Here is a 15,695-nt window from a genome sequence, read left to right as displayed (position 1 = left end):
TTGAAATTTGACCATAAGGTTAAATACCACAAAAGGAAGGTTGGGATTGATTTTGGGGGTTATGGTACCAACAGTTAAGGAATCAGGGGCCAAAAAGGGGCCAAAAATGAGCATTTTCTAGTTTCCAGACAATAACTGTGGAACGGTGTATGGATCTCTCTGAAATTATACTACAAGTTTCCATACCACAAAGGGATGGTTAGGATTTGCTTTGGGGGGTTATGGCTCAAACCATTTAGGAATTAGGGGCAAAAAAGGGGAAAAAACAAGGTTGTCCTGGTTAATGGACAAATACTTTAGTACAAAACATAATTTAAAGCAGTGTAAGGGAGATAAATCAAATACATCATTGAAATTATCTCCCTTACACTGCTTTTAAATTATGTATAAAGTAATGGTTAATGAACAATAAAGATAATCTAAAACAGTGTAAGGGAGGTAATCCAAATACAACGTTTTGGTTACTTCCCTTACACTGCTTTTAAATTATGTTTAAAGAAATGCATATTTATAAAGGAAGACCAGTAAAAATATCTGCAAATGTTTTCATCTTTTTTTTTTACAAAAAAATCCATATGAAAGATTTGACACTATATTTTTTATTAATTCTATTATAAAATAGATTATGTTAGCACTATGGTAAATTTAAATGGGTAATTATGGTTGCCAACTCCATTGGAAATTTGAATTGAGATTATGACCATATCTTGAGGGCAAGAATTTTTTTGGGGGAAAAAGGGGGGGGGGGGATAAAAAGAAATTGTGGGGGGCCAATTTTTTCTCATTTCAGATTTCAGAAATTAAAAAGAATTATTCTTCAAATATTTTTTTTTTTTCAAATTTCAAATATTGAAAAATTTCAAGAAGTAATCTTTAATTGCACAGTATGGCGCATTAGATTTGTAAAATCTTTGATCACATTTATTTATTTGTTATGCCGAATCTAACAGTGTATTTAGATTTTTAATTTTGGGTCCAGTTTTCAAATTGTACTACATTAATGTCCAAAGGGTCCAAAATTAAACTTTGTTTGATTTTAGCAAAAATTGAATATATGAGGTTCTTTGATATGCTGAATCTAAACATGTATTTAGATTTTTGATTTTTGGCCCAGTTTTCAAGTTTGTCCAAATTGGGGTCCAAAATTAAACTTTGTTTGATTTCAACAAAAATTGAATATATGGGGTTCTTTGATATGCTGAATCTAACCATGTATTTAGATTTTTTATTTGTGGACCCCGTTATCTAATTGGTTCATATTGAGGTCAAAAGGGTCTAAAATTAAACTTTGTTTGATTTCATCTAAAATTGAATTATTGGGGTTCTTTGATATTCCAAATCTAACCGTGTATTTAGGTTTTTAATTTTGGGTCCTGTTTTTTAAATTGGTCTACATTGAGGTCCAAAGGGTCCAAAATTAAACTTAGTTTGATTTTGACAAAAATTGAATTCTTGGGGTTCTTTGATTTGCTGAATCTAAACATGTGTTTAGATTTTTGATTATGGGCCCAGTTTTCAAGTTTGTCCAAGTTTGGGTCCAAAATTAAACTTTTTTTGATTTCAACAAAAATTGAATATATGGGGTTCTTTGATATGCTGAATCTAACCATGAATTTAGATTTTTTATTTGTGGGCCCCGCTATCAAATTGCTTCATATTGAGGTCAAAAGGGTCCAAAATTAAACTTTGTTTGATTTCATCAAAAATTGAATTATTGGGGTTCTTTGATATTCCAAATCTAACCGTGTATTTAGATTTTTAATTTTAAGTCCCGTTTTTTAAATTGGTCTACATTAAGGTCCAAAGGGTCCAAAATTAAACTTAGTTTGATTTTAGCAAAAATTGAATTCTTGGGGTTCTTTGATATGCTGAATCTAAACATGTGTTTAGATTTTTGTTTATGGGCCCAGTTTTCAAGTTTGTCCAAGTTGGGGTCCAAAATTAAACTTTGTTTAATTTTAACAAAAATTGAATATATGGGTTTTTTTGATATGCTGAATCTAACCATGTATTTTGATTTTGGACATTGGACCATAATAGGTAAATTAAAAAAATTCAAGTTCTTAGACCACATTCTTTCTGTGTCAGAAACCTATGCTGTGTCAAATATTTAATAACAATCCAAATTCAGAGCTGTATCAAGCTTGAATGTTGTGTCCATACTTGCCCCAACTGTTCAGGGTTCGACCTCTGCGGTCGTATCAAGCTGCGCCCCAGCGAAGCATTTTATTCACACTTTACTTCTGTAAGTCTTTTATCTATAGGTTTGATATAAAGTCATAACAAAAGAAGTTACAGGTATGGTTTGGGTTGGTTTCTAGTTCAGCAATTTTTTTTATCAAAGTTGTGGACCTTTAAAAAAACATTGCTAGGAAATCTCAGATGTTCACACTTTTTTTCAGGAATTCCTGAATCAAATTAATTACTTGATATACAGTCACCTCATAAGGAGTTGTATAGATCAAGTTTGAATTTTGCTCTGGTTGAGTGGAAGTTGATGTCAACAGGACATTGCAAATTGCTTTAGAATATCATTTTTTAGAGAAATGAAAACTGACGTCTTTGTGATTGGGTTGTTGGCAACATGCATCTAAAAATAAATATTCTGACCAACTAATTCTAAGATGGAAATTTCAACTACATCACTAACAATAAAATGTTTTTTTCATAGATATTTGATTTACAAGACCAAGGAAAATGTGTACTTAGTTGAAATTTGATGTTTATTACCTATTTAGGCTACTAAAAAAAACCCGTAATTTACAAACTTTTTTCATTTATAGAAGGAATACAAACAGGAGATTAAAGACATGAAACGTGAGATTGAAGACCTGAAAGAAAGGCTAACAATGGGATCAAATGAGTACAGGAACTTGTACATTGAAAATAGAAAACTGACCAAAAAAATGGAAAAGTTAGAAAAAAGTGAGTAGATATAAATATGAAAGTTATGTACCTTTGTCCCAAAACTATCCAGATACTTTTTTTTTGCCTCAACATCATGCAGAGGGTAAGGGCTAATGGAGTATCCTCAATGTATACATCCTTATCCATTTGTGCACCAGTTAAAAATGTTATCATTGGAATTCTTGAAATTCGAACAGTTGTCTATCATCATTTGGAGATGTGCATATGTGTTTATCAACATTTGGTTTCCTGATGATAACATTGATATTCCTTGCTTAATTGAAAGAAAAAGTTTACAGCTGGGTGATTAGGGGAAGGGAAAAAAGCCTAATGATGTTGGGCTGAAAGGTCAAGATCACTGTTAGTAAAAATAGAACAATTTGGGAAAAAAATGGTTTCTGGATGGTAACTTGAGTTTCACTTTCTTCATTGTAACAAGACTTATACAGATGGAAGATATAAGGTTGGGCAGCAGCCTGTTGCTAGCTGGAAGTGTTTAACGACCTTGACTGGATGTACATCCCTCGCACGGTCGGTTTTGTTGCTCACTGGGTAATCGGTCAATAGGCCATTGTTACTGTTACTAGAAATAGACATTTTTTTTAAATGGTGTCTTGATGGTTACTTGAGTTACCCATGCTTGATTAGAACGAAACTATGCAGATGGAATATATAGGGAAGGTGAAGAAGCCTATTGAAATTTGGGTCAAAAGGTCTTAAAGTCAAGGTCACAATTATTAAAAATAGAAAAGTTTAAAAATTTGTTTACAGATGATAACTTGACAAACAAAACTTATACATAGGGAAGGGAAAGATGCCTATTTATTTTTTGGGCCAATAGATTAATGATTATAGCCACTATTACTAAAAAAGTAAGTTTTTGGGGAAAATATGAAATGGTAGATATTTATACAGGTAAAATTGGCAATAATAGTACATGTGTATTTGTCCCTCCAAGTATATTAGTATTTTGAAAATTTGAAATAAAAATGTTTTCTCTCAATAAATGTGCTATTCATGGAGATTTGGTTGGCAGTGCCATCTTTTAACTTGTTTTGGCAAAAAAACTTGAAAAATCCTTGAGTTATAGTTTTGTACTGGATTGCTTACCTTTCAAAGAATTATGTAGTCCTGGCTTTTGACATTAGTATTTAGTCATTTACAGTGTATATCTGCTTCTCAAAAAAAAACCAGTGTAAGTATTTGTCTGTTTTTCCTAATATTTCTTAATAATTGTAAAAATATGTAACTATAAATAAAAAAAATTGTATTTCTGTCTTTCATTTACAGGAAAACAACCACAACGCCAGAGTTCTGAGACAGAAGTTGTAACAATAGAACATTACCAAACATCTTCACCAGATATATCTGCTGCTGAAGATGTAATAGAGACCCAGCTTCAAAGTGACCTAGATGAAGTTGGCAAAGAACTAGATCACAGACAGGAGAAAAAATTAAAGTAATATTAGCGTGTCTTTAGATTAGACATCTTTTGCTTCTAGTACCTTTCAGATTGAATACATGTATTTCATTTATTTACAGTGGCAAGTGTTAAGAATATGCATGAAATGTTTCCCACTGGACATTAAGCAATCATCAATCAATTAATCTATAACTTAGATTTTTTGGGTACATAATCTAATATCTAAATATTGTCATGGAAGGTCAGTTAAATAAGTATTTTGTGTCAGGTTTTTATTAAATAATCATAAGAAATATAATTAATATAAATACCTAGTAAAAATAGGGAAATAGTCTATGTCCATGTTTTAAAATAACTTTAGTAACTAATTTTTTTCAACTTTTAGATACAAGATTAGTTTAATTGAGGAAAGAAAGAAAGTAGAAAAGCTGAAGAAAGAATTGAAAGAGAAAGATGATGAAATAGAAATGTTGAAAAAATCTTTGATTGAAATTCAAAATGAAAAAGATGTTAAAGTTAGGTCTCTGGAGGTGAGTTTATGATAACAGTCATCATATGCATTGATTGATGATGGCAAAATGAAATATTATGTGTCTCATAGGTCTGCTTTGAACAAAAACTAGGGTTGCCATTTTGTTTTGCTAAGCCTGCTGAAAATGGTATAAAATACTGACAATCAATCTATCCATTGTTCATAAAAAAAATCTAAATTTACCTATTAGAATAGACATATTTGTTCATGTCATGCTCTATGCTAATTGTCCAAAGCGTAGAATTTAATTGTAGAATTTTAGGTATTAGAAAAGCACTAGTGTATATCAACTCCACACTAAAGTGTCTTCTGTAGATTCAGTTATTTTCGTGGTTACCGATTCTCATGTATTGAAGAAAAATTGTATTTTGCCTTAGTCTGCATACTAGCCTATAGAAAATTTGAACTTCTATGAACATTTAAATTTTTGGTTCATCTTTACCCACGAAATCTACACAAAAAACTGGTATCCTATGAATAATAATTAATCCACAGTATTACATCATAAATGAAACCTTAGGAAACATCTGTCTGGGATATTTTACACTGGTGAATTTCTTCCAAAAGGAAAAAGTATGCTGCCAGTAAATATTCTCTGATACATATTTATTATTGACCATGATATTTTGTTTATTACAGAACTACATGTCAGACAAAGACAAGACAATAGAAGAACTCAACAGAAAGATAAGAGATTCAATTAATATACATGATGTGAGTAATTTACTTCATATATATTTACCCATACTAACGGCAAGATACAATATTGAGTGTTGCCCAATCCAATTCAATCTATTTGAATAAAAAAAAAAAATGTTCCAATAAAAATCTTTAATTGCTTGCACATGAATAGAACATTTGTTATAATGTTTACAATTATATGTGCACACACCATAATCTATAGAACAAAAAGTAGTATTATGTATAACATATGTAATTGGTAAATACTAAATTATTTGAAAATTATATATTTAAATTTTACAGTTCATATTAATATTATGGGGAAGTCTGAACAATTTTCTACAGTAGGACAAATTGTATTTTTATTTACTGTGGACCAGGCAATTTTATGTACAATTGTGTTGTCAGTAAAAATCAGTACCTTTAAAAATAATGAAACACTATTTTAGTATACCATTTAAGTCAGGGTTATATGTTTTTTTACTAAAAATTATTCTGATTCCCAACTTTAAATAAAAAATATATTTTGATGAGTGAGAATGGAAAAAATTTCGGATTTAAGTTTTTGCCATTAAAGGAGAAAGTCCGGTAAGGGCTAGTTATGGCCAAAATTCGAAGTACATCTAATGAAAGATTTTTGTCATTTTTTAAACACTTAAGTGTCTTTTACAGTCGATTCAATTAGTTTATGTAAAAGATTTGAACTGATTTGGTCATAAAAGACACTCAAATATGAAAAATCTATCAAATATGCCTTAAAACTTCACTTTTCTGATGGTTTTTGTCTAAAATGGAAGTGGCCACGTTCAAGTTCAGTCTCAACCTTTATATATGTTATGTATTATGATCAAATACAACATATATTTAAATATTAAGACTGAACACAAATGCGACCACTTCCATTTTAGACAAAAACCATCTTAATATTAGCAAAAATGCTACAGTTGTGAAGATTTCAGTAATTTTGTATGAATTTATGATGCTATTACCTGATGCATGTGCATTGTATTATAAAAATACAGCCCATATTTATGGAACAAAAGTTTTCTACTTTCCAATAAAGAGCTAAAATTACATTTCAACAAATAAAAAAAATCACATGTATCTAAGACTAAAATATCAATCAGTACACATCCAACATCCAATGGATTTAGTGTAAAGAAGTCATTATGATTGTTTCCAAATTATTTATCTTTTTATTATAAGGGACCATGCAAGATTCATTCCTTGGAAGGTAGTGGTGCTGCTTCTTCCCTTGAGAAACCTAAAACATCCACTGAAGGAAATAGCTACCCATACATGGTATATCCTTACCATGGACAGACCCAGCCTATGGTGTATCCTCAGCAGACTCGGGCCTCACCATTAGTTTACCCAGCACAACAAAGACCAAGCATGTGTCCATCACAGGGTCCAATCATGTATCCACATCCACAGGTTAGTATTTGTCAAGAAATATTGTTAATTTTCAAGGTTTGTGGAAAGGTGACAATTTAGGTTTTGTCATGAAATTTATGTTAGATTTAATATCTGTTCGGAAGTATTGCAAACAGTTGGTATTACAGGAATATAAACTCACATAAAATATTATACACCTATTGACTGGTTATGAGGGTTATAGCAAGTTTGTTGTCCCTGAGATACCAACTATTGCTCGAGGCGAAGCCGAGGGCAATAGTAAGTATCAAAGGGACAACAAACTTGCTATTACACTCATAACCAGTCACTAAGTGTTTTATTATACCGAACAAAACAAATTTCTAAAAAATACTACATGTTTACACCACTTGGAAAAACACCAAATAGTAACATGGACATGCATAAGATCAACTATCAGGTTTTTGTTATTTGCCCGTGTGGTATTTGCCAATATTTTGATTACTGTAATCAAGACCAGGAATCCTTATGTAAAAACTCCCGTGCATATAATAAACGCTAGATAAAATATTTTACCATGCACCAAAGCAATCCCAAATTATGAAGACGACGACATACCGATACCATAAATTTGTTATGTTTTAGCTCTTAAAATATGTCGCGAAGATTTTCTTTTTCTATTTTAATTGCTTCTGGTAAGTAATATCTTAATTTGAAATTACGACGACAGACACATACAGATTATATCGTTAACGATATTTCGGAGTTTAACGTTGCCAAGCGCACAAATCCAAGCAAAATAGGCTATGCCGTCGTATGTCCAATGAAAAATTAGTATGAAAAAGTACGGGAAATATGTTTATAAAACTATTGACCAGGGTAATAGTCTTCGAAACTATTGACTGACAAAAAGTCTGGAATATAATAGCACAAATATTTCATTCTTTTTTATATAGAAATAACATACTGAGGTATAATAATCTGTATTATTAAATGGCATTGTAAATAAACCTACTTAGTTTTGGGTTTCAAATGATTTTTAGGGTACTTGTATATAGATATAGTAACTCATTTTCTTTGCAATTTCTACAAAAGGGGTAATTCTCTCAAACTACTGACTCTCATTTAAATTAAAAAGTCTCTACCCATAGATGTGGTTCACCTCAGACTTCAACTGAATGGTTTTTTGGGTTGCACATAGCAAAATCAGGACTTTGTCTGTTCTTAAGAAATGTGGGAGCAGGGATATGTATATATAGAGTATTGCAGGTATTTAAGCAGAAAAAAATATATTTTTACTGTTTGTCATGATTTTAACAGATTTTATTAGAACATTTCATAAGTATAACTTAAAAAAATTATCTCACAAGAAGAGATAGGAACTTGCTTATAGCTATCAACCATTTCACTATAGTTACTATGCTTGTTTATTTTTTATTACAGAATTTCATTCTTCCTCCACAATACAAAAGACGTGCTGAAGAGGGACAAAGTGCAGCTGCTTCCCCTCCAGTTCCCCCTCCCCGTACAGACTTAAAGAAGACACCAGTTCAAGATGATGTTAATCCTGAAGTTCAGGCGTTAGACCCTCCTCTTCGGCCTCTCCCACCACCAATGATACCAGAGAGACTACAGACATCTAAGGCAGCAGAGGTGATAAATTTGATATGCGGAGGTATGTAAAATATTCTATTTGTGTGTCTTGGTAAATAAAGGTACCTAAAATAGATAAATATTTTTTCCATAACAAATTCTATTATATATAATAAACATAAGGCTGTAATTTATTCTGCAACAATTTGTTTGTCTTTTTTTTAATCAAAGTGTCTTTTTTTAATCAAAGTGTCTTTTTTTAATCAAAGTGTCTTTTTTTAATCAAAGAAGCAGAAAATATGTAATGTTAAGAGTGGTGTTAAAAACTGTGTAACATTCTGTCTGAATTTGCTTTTTTAATCTTAAAAAAGATAACAATGGGGATTTACATGCTGTGTCACGCTCACTCATTTTGTGAAAGAACATGAGTTTACTGATGGGATTATATTGATAAAAGTCAATATGTAAAATAACACAGTAGCCTGAAGAGTTTTCATAATAGTAAAAGTCCCTTTACAGTTCATATATGAAATAGAAAGAAATACTTCATGAAATAAATGACTAAAACTAACCCTCAGGCTCAACGTATCAATTTTGGCAGTTTTGTTAAGACTGATATATATATATATATCCCAGCCTGTGTTTTGCATTTCAGACTTTATTTTAGCATACTCAAAAGAATGATAAATATTTTTTTAACAGAAATGTGTTGCTTGCAACAGAATTATTATCAATAGTATTAATATATCTTTGTTTTGTAACATATTGAGAAAAGAAGATATGAAATGAATACACCAAGGATCCAGAAACTTTTTCACACAATTTTTGGTCATTTTATGATGACTTGAAAGTTTGTGTCCTTTTTTCAAACTGTTGAAGTAACTCATACAAGATTTCCGGCATCAACAAACTTGTATTGGCAGTTTCATCTCATTTACTTCTTGAAATTTCTTAAATAGTTCTTGAATGTTTTAGAAAAACTGTAAGAAATTTCAAGCAGTAAATGAGAGGAAACTCTAAAATGTTCAAGAACTATTTAAGAAACGCAACAGTTTAAAATTGAAATTATTTTGATGACTTAAAACAGTAAGTTCCTCAGGAATCCCTTACGCTACACTACTTTCCATTTTGAAGACATATTAAAAACCTGAAATTTCAAGGTAATAATAATAATCTATGAGTGATTCCAGATTTATTTACAGAATTTGTTCTAGTTATCAAGTGGATGGAGATCATCATATTTTTAATTTTATTACCTGTAAAAGTGTTTTAATATAACTGATAATAGTTTCAATCGTTTAATTTGGCATGAAATCATTTTGCATTTCATTGTTTTACAGTTAAGTGTCTAATTTGTTGAAGTTAATTTCATGCATGTGTATTACATAGTAAATAAAGCACACAAATTGACTCATGAAAATTTACATTTTTCTCCATAATTTGATAAAAGTTTTAATTTTTAAATTAAGTATTGGCAATTGTCTTTGCTGAAAAGTTTTTAAATAATGAAGATAACTGTCATGAAATAGAACTTCTTTAAAATATTAGTCTTGAGTTTGATCGGTACTGTCAGCTGGGAAGAAGTAAAAAGTGATTAGGGATTATTAGTTAATATTTCCCGAAGGCATTAACATGGTAATTAGGAGGGCACTCAGGATTATCATACTATACTGGCCTTGTGGTCATAAAACTTTCGAGCACGATTTTCGTACTCAGACTCAGAAATCAGCCAATAAAAATCCTGGATTTGGTGTTTCGAGCACAAATTTTGTACTCTGAGTACTGAGTAAAGTTTTATGACCAAGAGCCCTGGAGTGGCAGTTTCATTACCCGAAAAGAATTTCAAAACAAAACAAAAAGTAAAAGGGTTAAATCTCCCGTTTTGGACAATGACCATTCCAGTTTAGGTCATGTTTGGCAAATATGACTGCTTTAGGACCCTTGGTCTATACATTAGACAACAGTTTCATGAAAACATTGAAGGAGATGACAAATGTATGAGGAATTTATTTTCTTCATCATATTTCAATCAAGTACAGCACATAATCATTAATCTCCCCAGACCAAACTGGCACAATGTTTCCAGTAACAATAGTTGAATTAGATATTTTATCTGCATATATAACAATATTTGTGCTGATTATTTTACAGCAGAAGGAGGAAACAGTACTCCATCAGCACCACCCATGCAGGATATGAAAGAAGAAAGGTAATAACAGTAATGACACTATTGTGTTATATATAGATTCTACCACAGCATCAAGTACAAATTGATGTTTCTCCACTTGAGACTGTAAATTTTCAAATTTAAAAAAACACGGGTTGACATTTGTGTTATATATTTAATAATATTTAACTGTTATAAGTGGAGAAATATCAAATTGCATGAGAGTCAGTTGTGGATCTATTTCTCTATAATGATTTTTAGTCCCCTACCAACGAAGTCGAAGGGGACTTCAGGTTTGCACTCTGTCTGTCTGTCCATCCGTCAGTCAGGCAAATCAGTTTTCCACACTTTTGATGCCCCAGCCGTTGCGGATGGGGCATTAAAGTTTTACCTTGTACGTCCGTCTGTACGTCCCAAAATTGGTTTCCGTTCTCTAACTTTAGTTTGCCTCAACCAAATGTTATGAAACTTATCCACAATGTTTATAATCACAAAACACAGATCAACTTTGAATTTTGGTGACATCACTTTTACCGTTCTAGAGTTATGCCCCTTTACTTGGGTTAGGCACATAAAGAATATGGTGAGGTTTAACATGTTTTTGAGTGTTCCACCATCCCCCCTAACCTGGCAGTGGTGTATCGTAATAGCAAGCATTAGAACAAACTCTAAAAATCAGTTGCAATTGGCTGAACTCAGAAAGATCAGTAGGAGGCACAAAAACAACTAATATGAAAGCAATAGACACAGAGCACCGATATAAGCTAAAAGCTAGTTCAAAGCCAGTTACAACTAATGAATAAATCATATTCGCCACATCCAACAGATTTATTGTAAAGATGTTATAATCAGTCTTAAGAAATGTACGACCTTGTGCAATTCCAAAATATAATTTTCCATTGAAATGTAACCAGACTTTGCCAAAACAAGGAAATCAAATATCAATGAAATTGTTTATAGTAAACATGTTGTGCACAAACTCTGGAATAAGCTCTACGACTCTGGAATGATGCATTGTAGAATCAATAAACAAATGTGACTTAGTGGCATTATTATTATAACTTAAAATCAACCACAATATTTTTTTATTGTTGTTTTCAGGTTTGTTGATGCTCCAGGTGAAGGGATGAAGATTTGTCCCGTGTGTTCCAGTACTTTTTCGGCTGATGTCAGTGACACCAATTTCGAGGAGCATGTTATTGGTCATGTAGGTAGAATATGTCCGTTGTGTTACAATATTGTGGAAAATTGTACTGACGAAGAATTCCAACGACATGTTAACCAACATCTGGATCAGAAAAGCACTTGTAATCCTCCTGAGGGGCCAATAGAATTTGACTAAGTTTTTGAAGATTAATTTGAATAAGTTTCGAAGATATCTGATTATGTTTTGGTGTTCATGTAAAAACATGAACATGTTGGATTTTATTTGAACTATAAGCTTGTACACATGGGACCTTATTTAAAAGAAAATCTTGTACACATAAATTACAATGAATATTTTGTTTGTTGTCGTGGTTATTTATATGATTTTTAGTATTGACAGTATTGACAACTCTGGTAATGGTACAGAAATACAGAAAAGTTAATTCATTTTCTTTTTGATCAGTGTAATGTAAAAAATATGTGCTTTCTTGTAAACTAATGCTTGTTATACTACTTTTGAAGTTATTCCTTAACCCTAGTAAAACATTTTGTTTTGTTTATGTCTATCAGCGTGGCCATGAAGTTACCTATAGTTGCCTCCATCCACCTCATTTGGTGGATACTTCTCTCGTTGGCAATCATACCACATCTTCTTATTTTATATCAGGGGTATATTTCAGAGTTAAAATATTTAATCTTTTCTTCAATTTAATTAAAGATTTAAAAGTCCCCAGTAACATAAGTATGATTTGTATACAAAACCAAACTTTTTTCAATACACCATATATATAATAATATATTATATATATATATATATTAGTCTAAAAAGGACCAAATTGTACGATTTAAAGGGCAATCTGATAAGACATATTTTTATAGTATTTGAATGTCACATAAATTACAAATCACACTTACATTAGTTATTACATTTTATTTGTGTTATGCTGTTAACATTTTGTTATGATTATTTGAAGCGTTTTTTTTAAACATCTTTGCATTCTCATTATAGAACAGTGAGGGTTTTGGACACATTTTTTTGTATGCATTATTTAAAATGATTTTGTTATAGATTTATATTTGGAAAATGTAGGAGTTTTAGATATGTCAAAGTTTATTATGCATTAGCAATAAAATCAATGGTTATTTTTTTTTTTGAGTGATTACAGAATATTTGCATAGCAGGGTTCAAGGGCGGATACAAGTAATGCTCATCCCCACAATCTTCAGTCAAATGCTACTGCACAGCAACGAATAGATAACCTTATAGAAATTAACAAATTGTTTAGAAATATATTTTTTTTCCCGTATATATACAATTACAAAAATTATAATCTCCTTACATGTAAATAATAAATTTAATGTCGTCTGCTTTACTTAATTTTATGTGTAGATGTACAACATAGAAATTTTTTCGAATAATACGAAATTATTTTTCTTTTTTTTCTATATTCAGAATATATTTGGGAAGGCAATTTTTTTTAGAAATTTATATTTGATACAACTTTACAGTGATTGAGAGCACAGTAAGACATGTATGGCTGCTAAATTGACATATTTATAGAAAGTCACAACAATGGCAGATGGCTGTACAGAGACCTGAAGTTGTTTTCATCCTTGTTTTTTATCCTGTTTTTGATATTCAACATGTATAAAATAATCACATGTTTAATCCAAACAAATTCTTCAGTCTTTTTTATTGTTTGAATAAGCTTTTCCTTTAAATAGGTTTATAGTATCATCACATTAATGTTGATCGAATACGTAATCTAATATGTGTACCCAAGCTAATCATATTTTAGTGTGTGTTGGAGCATTGTGATAAGTTTTGAATTACCCGGTATTATTTTAAGATGGAAACAGTTGATTTAACTTTTTCTAATTTATATTTGATACTAATCAAGTATATATATATACTCATGCTATAGAGCTTTCCCCTTCTTTTCTTACAATTTAATGTCTCACTGTTTAAATCTAATTTTCAATATTAACCTTTGTTATTTCTAAATGAATAGTCATGATTCAAAATATGAATACATCAAAATATATGTGTAGATTATTAATTTCATGATTTCATCTCTCAAACATTTAAATGGGCTCATTTTTGTCTCCATGGCAACCATTATTACTGCAGCGAGACTTGGGTGTTGGGTTTGCTGGTGTTGCTCTGTTTAAGTTTGTGATAAGGTTATTCAGACAAGACATATCTGTGTCATTTATTTAAGGAAAGGGTTGATTTATCTACTATATACTGTGCCTCCATAAATATGTTAGATTTAAAAAAAAACTATCGAAGTTTTCATTGGAAGGTGAAGTAGATGAAAATTGCCATCACATGTTTCCATGTTAAGAAAGACATTTTATTTTTGTATATACATGTATTTTCTTAGTTTTGTTTTTTCCCATATTACTTCTTTTTACAAGTTAATAATATTATTTGATTTTTTTCCTATTTTAAGTTGTGATAATTAGTTTTGATTTTATGTTTATGTTTTTGTCCAGTTTACAGTTTATTTTGATTGTTTATCTATATTTGTGATATTTTTTTCATCAACTGATATGTGAAGTAAAAGTAATGGTCTTTTAAGTAGCAATCTGCACCAAAATTTGTGCTATTAGTCAGAAAACCAATATTTGGAAGTTGTTCTTATTTGTCTAAACAAAGTTTTGCAAATACTTATACTAGTCTGGGGCATCGGTCTAGCAGCTCACAGTGCAGATTGAAATAGTTAATCTATTGCAATATTCATGGATAAGTTTTTATCAGAAAAAACAAAAAGATCACACAAATGTTATATAGCGTTGAATAATAGACAAAGAAAAACAGTCACGCCCAGTAATTTCCTGTGTCCATACAATTTTTTTGATTCTCATTAAATGGACAGAGTAAAAAGTACAGCCAAATGACCAGCCATCATGGTGTTGTAAAGGTTATAAAATACTCCTTTCATTGTATTAGTCAACCAAATTAAGGTTACAAAAATTGAGCAAATTTCTTTTGTATTTGTTTTGTGTAAAACCGGTAGGATGTATGCTTGATTATACCAGATAGTATATATAAACAAATACAGCTCAGAATAGACTGCAAACATTGATGCTTTTATTACTTTAGAAATTTTTGTAAATGCCAAGCTAGAAAAAAGTTTTTTCTTTCTGTATTGTTTATTGCAAAATGAAAACTTCACATGAGTTTAATATACCTTTGCAACAATACTTTACTTGTATGGCAAAGTGAACACTTCACAGCAGTCAAATTTATCATGTAAATAGTGCTTTTAATCTTTGTTATCTGTTTTTGTTGTTGTACCATATCTAAATATGACTTTTCTGTGATGGAATACACTAATAAATAATATAGAGGATATTTGTCTTGGTGTTTTGTATGATATGTTTGGCAAGCTATAAATATTGACTCAACAATATACGGATTGATTGAATGACTGAATGTTGGTGATAAATGCCACTTTCATCACTAATGGCTATATCTTGAGGGTCAGTTTATACAGGTGAAGGAAGATGAAGAGACCCACCGACTGTGTGTAGGAAAATAACAATATGGAAGCTACTTGTATATATTTTGATAGAAGTACAGAAAATTTAGGTTTTCAGAACACAATACTAGCAGCCCATCATATTGCTTGAAAAACTTTAACCATACCTAATAGTGAAAGAATCAGTATCTTTCATTTCAGGCCACAAGGAAACTGAAGAATCACAAACTTTGTAATAAACAGGTACCAAAAAAAAAAAGTTCACTACCTCCAGTGTTTGGAATATTGATTATGTTATTGAAATCTATTTTACAAATTACAAAAAATATTGAACAGTACTACAGACTTCACCAAACACCACTGAATGACTTGTACAGAAAA

General features: G+C 30.8%; 1 protein-coding gene across 4 annotated transcripts in view; it reads left to right on the top strand.

Moving 5' to 3' along the window:
- The window catches only part of LOC127729063 (tax1-binding protein 1 homolog B-like), a 37,676-nt gene extending 22,491 nt beyond the window's left edge, over positions 1–15,185 (top strand). For all 4 annotated transcript variants that reach the window (XM_052236705.1, XM_052236703.1, XM_052236704.1 and 1 more), the window contains 8 exons: positions 2,784–2,925; positions 4,198–4,366; positions 4,716–4,860; positions 5,502–5,576; positions 6,750–6,980; positions 8,364–8,595; positions 10,665–10,722; positions 11,782–15,185. In XM_052236705.1, coding sequence (XP_052092665.1) covers positions 2,784–2,925; positions 4,198–4,366; positions 4,716–4,860; positions 5,502–5,576; positions 6,750–6,980; positions 8,364–8,595; positions 10,665–10,722; positions 11,782–12,022 — 1,293 coding nt within the window. In that variant the 3' untranslated portion in view covers positions 12,023–15,185. The remainder of the gene's footprint in view (positions 1–2,783; positions 2,926–4,197; positions 4,367–4,715; positions 4,861–5,501; positions 5,577–6,749; positions 6,981–8,363; positions 8,596–10,664; positions 10,723–11,781) is intronic.
- The last annotated feature ends 510 nt before the right edge of the window (positions 15,186–15,695 follow it).

The sequence above is a fragment of the Mytilus californianus genome, unplaced genomic scaffold (assembly GCF_021869535.1).
Source record: "Mytilus californianus isolate M0D057914Y unplaced genomic scaffold, xbMytCali1.0.p SCAF_2, whole genome shotgun sequence".
NCBI lineage: Eukaryota > Metazoa > Mollusca > Bivalvia > Mytilida > Mytilidae > Mytilus > Mytilus californianus.
Note: the sequence above shows the minus strand (reverse complement) of the source record. Positions and strands in the feature narration are given on the sequence as shown.